Source organism: Ovis canadensis, chromosome 13 (assembly GCF_042477335.2).
Source record: "Ovis canadensis isolate MfBH-ARS-UI-01 breed Bighorn chromosome 13, ARS-UI_OviCan_v2, whole genome shotgun sequence".
Taxonomy (NCBI): Eukaryota; Metazoa; Chordata; class Mammalia; order Artiodactyla; family Bovidae; genus Ovis; species Ovis canadensis.
Window position 1 is genome coordinate 67,890,466 of NC_091257.1, and position 16,585 is coordinate 67,907,050.

The 16,585-nt window shown below is 44.0% G+C and overlaps 1 protein-coding gene across 1 annotated transcript in view; it reads right to left on the reverse strand.

Annotated features, from left to right (window-relative positions):
* Positions 1-16,585, reverse strand: part of TGM3 (transglutaminase 3) — a 43,978-nt gene that overhangs the window by 15,214 nt on the left and 12,179 nt on the right. Inside the window, exons 2-7 of the mRNA XM_069548177.1 lie at positions 15,632-15,799; positions 15,056-15,298; positions 14,324-14,442; positions 12,817-12,945; positions 9,607-9,784; positions 9,364-9,499 (exon numbers count right to left, since the gene is read on the reverse strand). Coding sequence (XP_069404278.1) covers positions 9,364-9,499; positions 9,607-9,784; positions 12,817-12,945; positions 14,324-14,442; positions 15,056-15,298; positions 15,632-15,799 — 973 coding nt within the window. The remainder of the gene's footprint in view (positions 1-9,363; positions 9,500-9,606; positions 9,785-12,816; positions 12,946-14,323; positions 14,443-15,055; positions 15,299-15,631; positions 15,800-16,585) is intronic.

Genomic DNA, 16,585 nt, shown 5'->3' on the forward strand with positions numbered 1-16,585 from the left:
ATGACAAAGAGATATTATCACACCTATTAGACTGACGAAGATGAAAGCATAGGATGATACCCATTGCTGTGTGGGCAAACAAGCACTGTCATATGCTACTGGTGGGAGTTTAAATGTGTATGACATCTGTGAAAGGCAATTTGGTAATCAGTGTGAAAAACCTTTAAAAATCTACATACCCACTGAACCAGTAATTCCACTTCCAGAAATTTCTCCTATAAAAACCCTCACATACATGCGCATGGATGTACATGGGAAAATGTTCACTAAAACATTGTTTGTAATAGCAAAAATAATGGAGGAAATGTTTACCAATAAGGCGATGGTTAGATAAATTGTGACACAACCATCCAACAGAATATCATGCAGCTGTCCAAAAGAACGAGCAAAATCAGTCTGGCATTTACATAGAAAGATGTCTAAATTATATCACCAAGTGAGAAAAATGCAGATGGTGACTGCAGCCATGAAATTAAAAGACTCTTACTCCTTGGAAGATAAGTTATGACCAACCTAGACAGCATATTCAAAAGCAGAGACATTACTTTGCCAATTAAGGTCCGTCTAGTCAAGGCTATGGTTTTTCCTGTGGTCATGTATGGATGTGAGAGTTGAACTATAAAGAAACCTGAGCGCCGGAGAATTGATGCTTTTGACCTGTGGTGTTGGAGAAGACTCTTGAGAGTCCCTTGGACTGCAAGGAGATCCAACCAGTCCATCCTGAAGATCAGCCCTGGGATTTCTTTGGAAGGAATGATGCTAAAGCTGAAACTCCAGTACTTTGGCCACCTCATGCAAAGAGTTGACTCATTGGAAAAGACTCTGATGCTGGGAGGGATTGGGGGCAGGGGGAGAAGGGGATGACAGAGGATGAGATGGCTGAATGGCATCATGGACTCGATGGACGTGAGTCTGAGTGAACTCCGGGAGTTGGTGACGGACAGGGAGGCCTGGCGTGCTGCAATTCATGGGGTCGCAGAGTTGGACACAACTGAGCGACTGAACTGAACTGAGCTGAACTGAACTGAAGAAAAATTACAAGAGTGTGTATGCGTATGCATACGCTTATAAAAATATATACTGATATGATGAACCTATTTTGATTTAGAAAATATATATTCTTGAGATTTCTTACAATTGTGAAAAAAAAATCATCATAAAAAAGTAGTGGAAGTCCCCCATAATTCCATTATCTTAGATAACCACAGTTTGAATAATGGTTTGGTGTAAGAATTGTGCATATGGGCAGATTTTGATGCATATGAACTAAGTTGTACCTTATTTATTTCTGCAGTGTTTTCATTTTCTATAATGAAAATTACTTATTACTTCTATAATTCTGTAATTACAAAATATGTGTGTTAAGTTGTTTCAGTCGTGTCTGACTCTGTGTGACCCCATGGAGTTTTAGCCCTCCAGGCTCTTCTGTCCATGGGATTTTCCAGGCAAGAATACTGGAGTGTGTTGCTATGCCCTCCTCCAGGGGATTTTTCCAATCCAGGCATTGAACCCACATCTCTGAAGTCTTCTGCATTGGCAGGCAGTTCTTTACCACTAGCACCACCTGGGAAGCTCTAATTACAAAATAAATGAATATTTTAACATATGTATGTTATATAAACACTAATAGCTAACACAGTTAAGTATCAACACAGAATAATACTAAGTGTCTGCATTATATCTTAATCTTCACAGTGTTATCCTCTTTCGACAATTCTGGAAACTGAGGCATAGAGAAGTAAAGTGACTTGTTCAAGGTCTCAAAGTCAGTAAATAGGCAGAATGGGATTTTAACCCAGGCAGAAGGGCTGCAATGTCCCTGCTTTTAACTACCAAACGACATTCTCTCTAAATTTTAATCTATTGATACAGGAAGATATTACATGTTATAAAACAGACCATTTAATTTGGTCCCATTTGGGTAATGATTACTTAACACACATACATCTAATGTGTGTGAGTATAAACAGCGTGAATGTCTGGAAGGCTCTAACTCATAATATTATTAGCGTTTTCTTTGGGTAACTATATTACTATAACTCTCATTAATTTATTTTTTATTGTTTTATAATCAGGAAAAACTGTTTTCATTTTACATGTTGTAAAATGAAACTTGCAAGCCTTTCCGTAGGGACCAGATCCAGAGTTCTACACTATACAGTTGTCAAGAGTTAGAAGTGCTTCCTAAGTACCTATCAGGTGCATTATGACCCTGCTAGATTTTCCAGGGGAAAGGGGAATAGCTAAAAAGTCAGTTCCAAAACAAGAAAGGAGGGATAAGGTCATGAGAGGTGAACAAATAATGAAAAAATATCAACCAATGATAGGAGTGGGAAGAATGCAATCCCTTACTCACTACTGTAATGAAACATAGCTCATTACAAAATTTCTGGAAGGCAATAGCAATAGGTGTCATAAGCATTTAAAATATTCATTCTCTAACCTAGGATATACCATTTCTAGGAATCTTTCTTATAGGGCTAATCACTGACATGCTCAAGATTTCCATACAACAATGCTTGTTACAGTGTTATTTAAAGTAGGAAAAAAAAGGGGGTATAGATAGGTAACAGGGAATAGGAAACAGTTTACCATTATTAGTGGGAAAAGAGATAATGGCTTAACATTCAACGGAATATAATACATTAAAAATCTTATTTTTGAAGATTAATGACATTGGGAAAATGTTCATAATACCCTGTTTAGTCAAAAATACATGGTTTAAAACTATGAAGTGGTTGGTTTCCAAGTACGGGGAAAAGCAGGATGTGTCTATTACATGCACTGTCTTGTGCCCAAGTCTTATAAAATGCATGATCCCAATTCTATAAAAACAACAACTCATAAAGATTGCATAGGAAACTAGCAAATATTTAAAGTATATGAACAATAGGATTATAGATGATTTTTACTTCTTTATATGTTTTGTGAGATTTCCTACAGTTGTAGGGGGGGAAAGTCATCATAAAAATTATCTCCAGGCAGACCCACAAAATCTTTTTTGGGCCCTTAAAATCGGTTATATTTTACCCAGGAGAAAGCAGGAGGAGTGTGGGAAGATGATCTTAGAAGGGTGAGAGGGAAAGAGAGGAAGGGAAAACAGTAAGGACACCAAATTTCAGATTCATTTTGTTTCTGGCAGAGAACCTTAGGAGAAGGGTGAGTTGGTAAAGATACACAGGTGAGTAGCTATGTTTGAATACTTATTTGCAAGGCAAGAATTTAAGACAAAGTAGGTAACAAGCACATCCTGGTTCCTCCCTTGTTTGAAAGCCAGCACTTTGCTCACACTTACTTGGATGTATGTGCCTTTCAAGTGCATCATCAAGCATGTGCTGGTTTGTTCCTGGTTGTGGGCCACACTCTTTCCCACCTCCCAACCTTGGGCTCCGCTCCTGTCTTGAGTGTTTCCCCAGTAAGAGTGCAGGAGAGTGCAAACTGAAGCATTTATTTTATAAGAAGCTAATCTCTGCCTCTCCTTGCTCATCCATTCAAGTCAATTCTAATTTGATCTTTGAAGCTTCTAAACCACTGTCCCTAGAGACAGCAACTGAGTTATGCTGACCTTTGAATTCATGGAGTTAGGGGACCCTCTCTAGATGTGACCCAGATTTCCACCACTTATGCTGATAACAGCTTATTTGTCTTTCCAAATGCAGTTCAGATACAAACTCCTTCAAAAAATCTTGTCCTAACATACTCAAGAAAATTAGAGATACCAAGGCAACATTTCATGCAAAGATGGGCTTGATAAAGGACAGAAATGGTATGGACCTAACAGAAGCAGAAGATATTAAGAAGAGGTGGCAAGAATACACAGAAGAACTGTACAAAAAAGATCTTTACGACCCAGATAATCGTGATGATGTGATCACTCACCTAGAGCCAGACATCCTGGAATGTGAGGTCAAGTGGGCCTTAGGAAGCATCACTACAAACAAAGCTAGTGGAGGTGATGGAATTCCAGTTGAGTTATTTCAAATCCTAAAGGATGATGCTGTGAAAGTGCTGCACTCAATATGCCAGCAAATTTGGAAAACTCAGCAGTGGCCACAGGACTGGAAAAGGTCACTTTTCATTCCAATCCCAAAGGAAGGCAATGCCAAAGAATGTTCAAACTACCACACAATTGCACTCATCTCACACGCTAGCAAAGTAATCCTCAAAATTCTCCAAGCTAGGCTTCAACAGCATGTGAACCAAGAACTTCCAAATGTTCAAGCTGGTTTTAGAAAAGGCAGAGGAACCAGCAAATTGCCAACATCTGCTGGATCATCAAAAAAGCAAGAGAGTTTCAGAAAAACATTTACTTCTGCTTTATTGACTATGCTAAAGTCTTTGACTGTGTGGATCACCACAAACTGCGGAAAATTCTGAAAGAAATGGGAATACCAGACCACGTGACCTGCTTCCTGAGAAATCTGTATGCAGGTCAGGAAGCAACAGTTAGAACTAGACATGGAACAACAGACTGGTTCCAAATAGGAAAAGGAATATGACAAGGCTGTATATTGTTACCCTGCTTATTTAACTTATATGCAGAGTACATCATGAGAAATGCTGGGCTGGAGGAAGCACAAGATGGAATCAAGATTGCTGGGAGAAATATCAATAACCTTAGATATGCAGATGACACCACCCTTATGGCAGAAAGTGAAGAAGAACTAAAGAACCTCTTGATGAAAGTGAAAGAGGAGAGTGAAAAAGTTGGTTTAAAGCTCAACATTCAGAAAACTAAGATCATGGCATCCAGTCCCATCACTTCATGGCAAATGGAGGGGGAAACAGTGGAAACAGTGTCTGACTTTGCTTTTTTGGGTTCCAAAATCATGCAGATGGTGACTGTAGCCATAAAATTAAAAGATGCTTACTCTTGGAAGGAAAGTTATGACCAACCTAGATAGCATATTCAAAAGCAGAGACATTACTTTCCCAAGAAGGTCCATCTAGTCAAGGCTATGGTTTTTCCAGTAGTCGTGCATGGATGTGAGAGTTGGACTCTAAAGAGAGCTGAGTGCTGAAGAACTGATGCTTTTGAACTGTGGTGTTGGAGAAGACTCTTGAGAGTCCCTTGGACTGCAAGAAGATCCAACCAGTCCATCCTAAAGGAGATTAGTTCTAAGTGTTCATTGGAAGGACTGACGTTGAAGCTGAAACTCCAATACTTTGGCCACCTGATGTAAAGAGCTGACTCATTTGAAAAGACCCTGATGCTGGGAAAGATTGAAGGCAGGAGGAGAAGGGGACAACAGAAGATGAGATGGTTGGATGGCATCACCAACTCAATGGATATGAGTTTGGACAAACTCTGGGAGTTGGTGATGGACAGGGAAGCCTGGTATGCTGCAGTCCGTGGGGTCGCAAAGAGTTGGACACAGCTGAGCGACTGAACTGAACTGAACTGAACATACTCAGAGAGTGCCAACCCTACATCTATACTATCTCTGATTTAACTTTTGTTCCGCAATCATCTAGCTTCCTGTGCAGCTGGGAACTCCTCTAGTGAGGTTCATGTATCTCACTCTGCTTGGTGCCCAGTGTCCAGTGCAGGGTCTGACATGCAGTTCATGCATTATGCTCTCTGAATTGAATTGTTCTGGAACCCTGCCACTCTTACAGCCTTGGTTTCCTTGCTGTGGGTCTAAGCAAGCTGCTCCAGGTACTTTGGGGACTGGCTAACTAGTAGTGGAGGCTGGTGGTCACAGAGAGATAGATGCCTTAGGAGTTAGGGCTCATGTAGGGGTGTGGGTTATGACAGTTCTTCTCCATTACTGACCAACACCACTTCCCCGACCACAAGAATGCGCAATCTCCATTGGCCTTCCACCTCTGAGCTCTGTAAAGGCTACAAATAGAGTCAAATCTGTGACTTGAGAAACTGGGGGATCAAGTCAAATGAACCAAGAAAACAAGCCAGAAATGTCAAGATTAAGATAACTTTGGCCAAACTTTTCTAAAACATTTGTTTGCAGGCTTCAGAGACCTCCTTCACAGTGGTACAGAGGGGAGCCGTAGTAAAGAAGCTTTTCCCAGAGTGTCCCGACTCGAAAGAAGTGAAAATTCCGGAGCCTTGTGCCTTTTAAGTCAAACCACTGGCATGAGCAGAAAGGCTTAGAAGGAAACGGACCCCACTGGATGCTATAATGTGACTCAAAGAGAGCTCTAGAAGAAATTGCTGAGGTCCCCTGACCTAGCCCTTCATTTTACAGACAGGAAACTGAGGTACAGAAAGTTAAGGAACTTACATAAAGCTAGACCCTTATTGAGAGCACCCAAATGTCTTCAGCTGTTTACCAGCGCTTCTCCCTGGGCCTCTGGTTTCTCGGTTATGAGATAAGTGGGTCCCTCTCTAAGATCCCTCAGAGATCTTAACGCTCTTTGACTTGGAATAGTCCTATTGACAGACACCTGTGTTCACCTCCAGCGTGGACATTATTTCAGTTCTACTTTGGGCAAATCGTTTCTCCCCACTGAATCCTGAAATAGCATCTAGTGTCATAGAACATTTTCATTTTCCACCTAAGTGTGAACCAAAGAACCCAGATTCTTCAGCTGGTTGGTGTCCAGCCACTGCCCCAACCCCTATTCTGGAAAATCTCAAGTTATGCGGTCAGGTTTCTCAAACATCAGTCAGGAATAGTGATAATATTCTTTGGCATCTCTCTGATGCTTCATAGTTTACAAAGTGGCCTGGGTTCAAATCCATGCTCCACTGTTTCCAAGTTATCTGCCCTTGAATGAATGACACTATGTTTCAGGTTCCTCAGCTGTAGAATGGGGTGATCACAATAGCACCTATTTCATTGTTCCTGAAGAGTACATGCAGGCATTCAGAAAGGGACCTGAAGCACAATTGCTCAGCAAATTATTAGTTGCTGCTGTTTTTATTATTAAGCATTCTCAGGTGCTTAACCTCACTTGATCCTTACATTCTATTACTTTAGGCAAATCTGAACAAGGTTCTAAAAGCTTTTAACATTTGCAACATACAGATTCAGATAGAAGAATTTCTGTCCAAACTCAAACTGTCCTTTTAATAATAGGCAAGGAAAAAAAAATAGGTTAGTAATTTCACTCCAGGCAGAAAATAACTTGTGCGCTAATTCCCTCCAACCCCTGGCAGGAACCACGTTGAAGGGACTCTTGGGAGGTGTAGCTCTAACTCAAAAAGTAGGGTAAGCTGAAGATTCACAGAGTCAAAAAGTTAAAGAGGCTTAAGTGAACATCTAGTTCCAAGGCAACATTTACATTTCACTGATGGGGAAACTGGGGGTCAGAAAGATGGAGTGGCTTATACAAGTTCTAGAGCTGGATGGTGAGTGGGACTGGAACTGGGGCTCAGGAATCCCTGTGTACACACCATCCAGTGCTGGTTCCCCACCCATAGTTGCAGGGAAAAGGGGGAAGAGAAGGAATGCTCAGCACCCACTGCTTTCTGAGGAGGGTTCTGATGAGGAACCCCAGGAAAAATCAGAGTTTTACGGCCTGACACTCTGCAGCAAAGCCAACAGAAATGACAGTAGAGACTGTCTCCAGGGGTCCACACTTGCCCCAAGGTGATTACATTTAGAATAACTTATGAAGCTAATGTGTAGCATGAACCAGTAACCAAGAGATCTCAGGTCTAATTCCAAATTCAGCTTAAAGGCCCCAACTTTCTGTTCCCAGCAGGTCTTCCTTGATGGCCCTCTCCCTGAGTTCCCACGGTACTGTCTGACACACAGCTGGCACACTGCATCACTAAATAGTCTCTAATGGCCTCCCCACTTTTTGTCCCCTAACAGCACCAGACGTGCTCTCAGCAGGACTGAGCCTCATGCTTTCTGACCCCTCTGCAGTTCCTAGTGTGCAGAATAATCACAGAAGGGTTAAGCCGAAGAGGGCCACTCTTTCCCCAAAATCAGTCATCTTGTTGGAACAAGCATCTCTTTTTCTAAAGGAAGACAAAGCCAGGAATGGCATTGTCCCAAGGATCAGAAAAGGTTGCAATGGGATTTTGGACACAATAACAAAAGGAAAAAACAGGGAGAAGAAAAGACATTCATTTATGAGAAGTTGGAAAACAAAACCTCACTGTAAGTAGCAGCGTCACTAGAGAGAACATTATGTGTGTGTAGATTAAGGAAGAACATTTGAAATAAACTTTCTCTCCCCCATTAAACCCTAGCATCCATGTGACCTTGGGTGAATTACATACACATCCCTCCCTTCAGAGGGGAGAGGATGCTTACAGTATTCAGTGCCATTATTGGTGCGGGCTGTTGTTTATTTGTTTTAATATCTCTTTCGGTTAATTTTAATATTCCTTTGACTTTATTCTATTAGTTACCCTAAGTACATTTCAGTAAACTTGCATCTACTTATTCTGGGAATAATAAGCAATAAAGAATTTTTTATACAGACTTTCTCAAAGTTGAACATCTGGAAAAAAGATAACATCTGTTATTAAGTTATCTAGAATACATATATTCACATGTATATGCATGTGAATGATTATTATATGTATATCCTTTGAAATGGATTCAAACAATGGATTATTGACATATGCATGTAGTACTTTATATACGTAGACATCTATGTGTATATACACATATAGACATAACTATTTTCAGTTGCCATCTGGTAATAACTCGTCATATGGTATAACCTTAAATAGCTGTAACAATATCTATTTTATGTATATAAGCAGCTATACAAAGTTATAGATATATGTCTGTAAGTTTTAGATAACCTCCTTTCAGTTGGCATATATTATATATCACACACACATATGTGCATGTCATATTTATGGTTTAGAAATATATATTTCCAGTTACTTATAAAGTTTCCTATTTTCAGTTGAAATCCAGAATAAGCTAACATTTTATTCTAGCAATCAAGATACAAAGCAAGTGTATATATATATGAGAAAATATGTCACTTTTCTTTAAGAAAGCCCATTAAGTCATATGGGTTGCCCGAAATGACATACATTATTCTTCTTACTAGAAAATCAATGATTTCAATGTTTCTCTTCTAAAATATCATAGGGTCTAGGGGCCCCTATAAATTCAGGGCAGTTTCACAGAGCCCAGGAATCATATTTTTCACTGGTATCAGAGTCTTCATCTGGTGGCAAGATAAAATGGACCATCAGCGTTTGCAGAACTCTGAGAAGGGTTGTTTTGGGTCTTGCTAGCTTCGGCATTTCCATTCTACACTTGATCTCAGCCAAAAGGCCAAGATATGATAGCATTTCCATTCTAAACCATGTGTTGACATGGTACTTGCCTCCTGATTCCTGTTTGGAGCTGGTCCCAGGAGCTGGGGAGAGCTAGGGAGAAGTTGCTCAGATTTGGTGCTCAGAAAGGATCAGATACTCACCACACGCTATCACTGCCTTTTTCCACCGGCCGTCCCAAGGGGTCGTAGTAGACATCCACGCTGAGGTTTCTGTCTGTGTCATGAGCTGAGTTGAAGTTGGTGATCACTCGGGAGGGAATCCCCAAACATCGCAACACTGCAAGTCAAGGGCAGTCTGAGGACTTGAGGTGCAGTGGAGACAGTACCTGGGGGCACCCCACTGCTGCCCATCCATCCAGCAAAGGCACACCTCATCCAGAATACCTGTGTTGAGGGTTCCAGCAAAGACCCAGCACTGGCCGTACCGGACGGGCCTGAAGCCAGATCTTTGCCACTCCTTGAGGATTTCCACGCTGCCATTCCAGTTCCTAGGATCCCGGCCACCAGTGTAGCTACCGCTCCAGTTCCCAGAAATCACGCCATTGTCATCATTGGCATTGATCTGGGCAGGAATAAACCCCAAAGGAATCAGCACAGAGAGTGACAGGCAGAGTTCAGGCGGCAAGGTAAGGAGTCAAAGAAGGAAGCCAGGGAGACTCCCTCAAGTCTCTGTGTCTTTCTGGGCGATTTGGATGATAATTGTGATAATGGGTATCAAGAAGTTTATGAATTTGAAAGTGCTTTCCTTAACAGGCCATGCTTGCCCCTAATTCATATGTTATTCCCAGCTCACAGAGAAAATCAAGGCTCCGTGGCTTGCCAGTGATGAAGCAGGGGTAGAAAATCAGCCTACAGTCAAGTCCTGGCCAGAACTCGCAGGCTGCTGCCACCTGACTTGGGGATCCATAGTTTGAAGCTCTCTTTTGGTGTCCTGGTCCTCTGAAAAGATCACTGTAAAACTTTAGCAACTAACTTATTCTTGAAAAGAATAAAGATGGACTTTCGCTTTTCATCCATCCATTCATTCATTCACTCAGCTTAACGCATGATTCTTGTATTTGGGTGTTTTTGTGCGTACTCAGTCACATCTGACTCTGCAATTCCATGCCAGGCTCCTCTGTCCGTGGGATTTTCCAGGCAAGAAGACTGGATTGGGTTGTCATTCCCATCTCCAGGGTATCTTCTTGACCCAGGATCAAACCCGTGTCTCCTGCTTCTCCTGCATTGGCAAGCAGACTCTTTACCACTGTGTCACCCGGGAAACCCTTGATTCTTGAATAAGTCACATGAAAAGAGCACTAGACTAGGAATCAAGAGACCTGAATCTCTTCGTCTGAGTCTTTTAGAGACTCATATCGAAATATTTAGGGACAGAATGATGTGATATCTGGAATTTATCACATAATGCATGAAGAAGGGGACACAGATGAAACAAGACTGGCCTTGGGTAGGTAATTGATGAAGCCGGTGACAGGCACATAGAAGTTCATTTTACTTTTTCCTCTACTTTTGTGAACGTCTGAACTTTTCTATAATAAAAAGTCAAAAGAGGGACTTCCCTGGTTGCCCGGTGGTTATAATCTGCCTTGCAATGTGGGAGATGTGGGTTTGATCCTTGGTCAGGGAACTAAGATCTCATGTGCCACAGACCAGCTAAGCCTGGGAGCTGCACTGGGTCCAGGCACCATGACTAGAGAATCCGTGCACTGCAGCAAAAGATGCACAACTGTGTGCTATGACTAAGACCCAAGGCAGCCAAATTATAAAAAAAGTTAAAAGGGAAAGAAGAAGGAGAAACTTGAGTCACGAGCCTACCCTGGCTGCTTGTCAGCTGGTTGATTGTTGACAAGCTGATTCGTTCAAGCTCTCCTTCCAACACAGGGAACAGAAGGAGCAAGTATGCCCTCAGCTGTCTCCCAGCAGCCGGGTCTTCAGTTTATGAAACTGAGTAGCGTTTACCCCAACCTCACAGTGAGAACTGCTCCCTCTCTCTGTGGGGCTCACAAGGCAAGGCTTGTGAGAACCAGCAGTCTGGAAATGGAAGGATCCTTGCCCACGACCAGCTGACCCAGCCTTCGCAGCCCCTCTGTGTGCTGGGTGAGCTCTGCACCCCCTCCAGGACGGCCGGGCTGGAATTGCAGGATCAGGGCCACGGGGCTCCTTCAAGATGGAAGATTGCACGGCCCATCTCCATCTCTTGAGTCACAGGTGCTCCAGCCTCCAGTGTGGTAATCACAGGCTCATCTCTGACTGAAAGCCGAGTGTTTCAAAGCCCCACACAGGCCATAATTAGCTCGTGGTCCAGCCCAACCAGGAGGGCTGGAGAGAGAGCAGGGAGGTGCAGCTGAGGAGCCTGGCTCTGAGATCAAGTGTTTTGTCCCGAGGGCTGGAGTGAGTCAGCAGCTGCTGGAGCCAGCTGCCTCCCCCACCCTCTCCTGAGCTGAGGAGGCTCAACTTTCTAAGTTGCCTAAACACCAGCTTTCCTAGACCTTGGCCTGGGCTTTAATCCCAGCCTTCTAGGACCACTTGGTTTTCACAGTTCAGCCTGGGTCCACTCCCTCTCTGGACTCTTCCTGCCACCCTGGTTCCCATCGTCTCCTCAGTGCCTCCACGTTCTCTGGGCCTCCCCACACCTGTCCTGCCAGGTTCAAGTTAAGAAGCCCTGTCTGATGACCCCCAATATCCATCATGTAGTCAGGAGGTCGTTCAGTTAACCATGTAACTAGCTCATTAGCTTGGATATTCTCCAGCTCAGAAAAGACTGGAAATGCCTAGTCCATTAATCACACACACACAAAAGCTGACACTTCTGAGTAACTGTTTAGTTTCAGAGGGTTAAAGTTCAAGAACGCTCTGACTTTTAGCTTTTTAGTTTATAACTTTTGAGCAGGTTATCCCTTGTTTGGACATTTTTCTGATGGAGAGGTTTTCTACCCACTGAGTATAGAGCATTCCCCCAGCATTCAGCTTGTGTATGTATCCAGCTAATGTGTGTGTTTGGATACGTGGGGTAGGTTTGTCACGTGGAGGGAGTGGGTGAGTGAAGGTGGCCCCAGGTGGGCAGTTGGAGGCCTTATTCTGGCTGGACTCACTCAAAGGCTAAGTTGTGTGTGATTCCCTCCAGCCCCCTGGCATCAGGTTTCCCATCTAGAAGATGACCATGTCAACCTCTGCCCTCCCCGCTGGCACTCAAGCTCTCTGTGCTGAGGAGGGGATGGGTCAGAGCAAAGGAGTGTAGCCCCTTCCCCAGGAGCCCCAGGGATGGAGCAATGTCTCAGCTTTGTGTCCTCCCAGCCCTGGTGGACCCCCACAGATCAAGTCCTTGTCATCTGAGGAAGGCCTCACAATACAGTGGGAAGGGCTTGGGAGCCGGCAGCCTGGGTCTGGTTCTGCCTTTGCCACTCACTCCCATGTGTCTCAGGCAAGTCCTTTAATTTAGAGGCGTGTCATACTCTGTGTGTACAAAATGGGGATGTAATAACCACCAACTTTATTTTGTGAGACATCAACCAACAAGATGAGTGGTTATGCCTAACCCATAGCTGAGTTTGATATAGGGGAACAACTAGTTATTATGGTTTTCTCATCACTCACCATTGCACTCAGAACCCGGCCAATATATTTGGGGTCGTTTCTGTGGGCCACATCCGTAGCAGGGTCACGGCGAAAATTTAGACTGTTATCCAGGACTGAGAGGCAAATGTTCAGAATGCCTTCTTCAAACTGTTCAAAATGGGGCCATATGTTACGATGAAAGAAATTACAAGTAGTATCAGCTAACTGAGGGCAAGGAGGCTATGCTGGTAAGAGCCACGGGCACTGCCCATATCTCCCCCCCACTCCATGGCCCCCAGAACTGAGAGACTGAGGAACAATCACCCACCTGACCTTTAACCCTGAAAACTCATCCAGACCTCTTGCTGTACACAAGGCCCTGTGCTGAGGCCCCTCAAGTTTAATGAGACTCCCTCACTGTTACGAACTTGAGAGCAGTTACTTGACCTGTCTGGGCTTCAATTTCACCAGCTGTATAACAAGGGATCAGGCTGAGCACATCTCAAAGTTTCCATCTGGTTCTGACATTGATCTCTAGCATATCACTTAGACTTTTGGGAACTGATTACAAAGTGTCTCACTAAAATTGGAATTTGAAGCCATTTTCACAAAATGGAGAAGGCCAAGCTCTTTCTTGCCTTTGAGTCTTCATATATGCTGTTCCTTTTTCCTCCAGTGCTTTTCCCCAAGATATCTATCCAGCTCCCTTGTCTCCATTAAGTTTCTGATCCTAAGTTCCTTTCTAAGCAAGGCTCTCCCAGATCACCCCATCAAAACTATCCTCCCTTCCACCCCTCAGTGCACCTATGCCCTTACCCACCCCACCTCTTTTTCTTCTTTTCTATGAAATTTAACACAGAACACAACATATAAAACTCAACATATATAATATATGGCATTATACTGAAGATAAAATACATGGCAGATATGCCCTGGTTGACTACAGAAAGGGGTCTGGACATGGCAGAATGTGCACCTGTCCACCCTCTGCTGGACATCCAAGGCACCCCACACAAGGTACTTCATTGTAATGCTTCATCTGTCTGCTGGAAAGAAGGAAATATGGAGGGAATCCCTGGATGTGGCTAGCTGAGCAAACTCGGGAATTCTGTGGACTCAGACATCATAGTACTATAGGACCCTTGGAAGGTCAAATGCTCACACCAAGGAAATTTCATCACATTATGACACAGAACGAATAACAGAAACTATACTGTTGTGCAAGTCTCTACTGGGCCTTATCTTCATTCATGTATCATGGCACCAATAACACGTTGTTGCATCAATTTAGTTATGTGTCTGTTTTGCCCGTGAAAATGTGACCTCTTCAAAGACATGAAATATGTCTTATCCATCTCCTGTATCCACAGAGGCACCTTGGCCCCTGGCACATAGTAGGTCATCAATGAATATCTTCTGAATGAATGAACAAATAAGAGGCAGGCAAATGGACAGATTTGGGAACTGCCACCTATCTGTGGGGTCTGCTGTGGAGCTTCTTTGGGTAGAATAGGGACATTACTGCCAGCCTCTATGACCCTTTTACCTGTCCGTAGTTCCAGCCAATCATGCCAATTCGATTTGTGCTTCCCACAAAGATGATGCCAGCATCTTCCTGAACATATTCCTCTCTCTCAGCATGGTTACTCATAAAGACACCATCAGCTGTTTGACACGAAAAAAACAGATAGTAGGGGATAGAGTCTTACAGAGAACTATAGAGACTCAACCTTGTCTCAGTCCTGAGTACCCACATGGTGGCCGGAGCAAGCCACACCTTCAACCCTTCCCCCAGCTCCACTGAGGAGTGAAGCCTTGGGCTAAAATGCTTCCACATCATATCATGAGAACTATCAACTTGAAAGAGAAGCTGAGATGACCTAAGAATCTGAAAATAAGACCTCTGGGAATGAAAAACTTGCTTCTTCAGGCACAAGCTGTCTCCAGGCTGCAGAATGGTGCTGTAGTCATTACACCATACTATACAGTTTTCAAAAACTCATGAGATCCTTGCAACAGCCCCAGAAATAGCAAGCTGCCATCTAATGGTGAGGAATTTGAGGCTCAGAAGGGTAGAGAGACTGCCAGACTCACATAGCGGGTTCAGAGGCAGAGCTGGACCAAAATCCCTGGCTTCTGACTTCTAACTTCTGTGCTCTTTCCTTATTCCACAACCTTCCCCTAATCAAACCTGAGCCCATGAAAACCATTCCCTCCATCTCTTTTCCATGGAAATCCCTTAGCTGATGGCTGGGAGTGTGGGTGGTTGGATGCCTACCTTGCAGCCAGGGATTAAAGAGCAGTATGAATGTTCCAAGTTTCAGCATGGAGTCACTGCCCTGGGAGGAGATCTGCATGCTTAGCGTGTACCTCCCAATGGGTGCATTTGCAGGGCTAAGGATGGAGATGTTCAGAACATTGTTCCTGTTGGACACAAGTTGTGCACCCCAGCCGCTGCTACTTGTCCCATTGGAGAGTGGAAACACAGCCTTTGTCTTGGCCGACTCTGAGGGGTAAGGCCCTGGAAAAAAGACATAGGACAATGGAAACCAAGTAGCGTTGGCTGACTGTGGAGAAACCAGATTCCAATATAACTGCAGGGATTCTTTGGGAGACGTTATACAATGAAGCAGCACGTTATGACACTGGAAGCAACTGGAGATCACATGGTCCAAACCCCTCTTGAGGTTAAGACTGTGACCCTCAGAGGTAGGTGAAACTTGACTCTACTAAGTCAATGGTAGATCTGGGTTAGAGCCTGAGGCTGCCACCACCACCGCCCCTTGGATGCACAGCCCCAAGGTCTCCTCAAGGTGTGTATGTGGGAGGGGGGCAGGGAGCAGTGAGCAGGTACCTGTGGAAACTGTGAATGTCACACTTCCTCCAGAGCTGAGACCTCGGGATAAGGTCACTGACATATGGAAGGGCTGGCCTCTCCGTACGATGAGATCCTGGCTATAGAACCTGTCTGTGTGATGTGCCTGCCGGTTGGAGGCTGTCTGCCAGTTGACACCCTGGAGTCCTAAAGCCATGAGACAGAAAAGAGGACATGAGATACTGGGAGAAAAGGGATGGTGGCCTATGGGAAAAGGTGTAAGTTACCGAAGAGACAACTTTTGGACAGGGCTTGCTGGGGAAGAAGCTTCTTGGAAAAATCACATTAAAATGCAAGATGGCAAGCACTTCACAACCTATTTCCACCTGCCTTTTCAGGTGGCTGATGCTTGGCACACACTACCTCACCTCCCCTTCCACCTGGCTGATTGTCACTCAGCCCTCAAGGAAGTAGCTTCCCCCAACCAGCGAGGAAACCGAGTAAGCCATTCTGTCCACGTTATCCTCCTTCCATTGTGGACAGTGGTGCACGGACTGGGAGGAGGCTACTTCTCTTGGATCTACCACCCTGCTTTGGCTTCTTTGCTTTTCCCTTTGTGTCTTCCCAGATGCCAAGTGCCTTCTATGACGCCAATACCCAGCAAATGATTACCCATGTCATCTATACTGTATATGTACAACACTTTGGTGTTGGCCTGTGCCCCTGATGCTGAGAAGGACCATGTGATTCTGGGAAGCATTTCGAGGCTCAGAGACTGGGAAACCACTGGCCTGGAGAGCCTTTCAAAGGCTCATTGGCAAGAGTGGTCTCAGGCCATGAGATCCCTGGATAAGACCCTGAGGACAAACACCTCAAAATCCACCCTCAGCTTCTCAGATGATCGTGTAGGTAAGGGAGCTAAGCTGAGAAGGGTTATAAGAGATTCCATGGGATATGAGGAGTTCAACCTTTTTAAAACTTTTGAAGTATTTA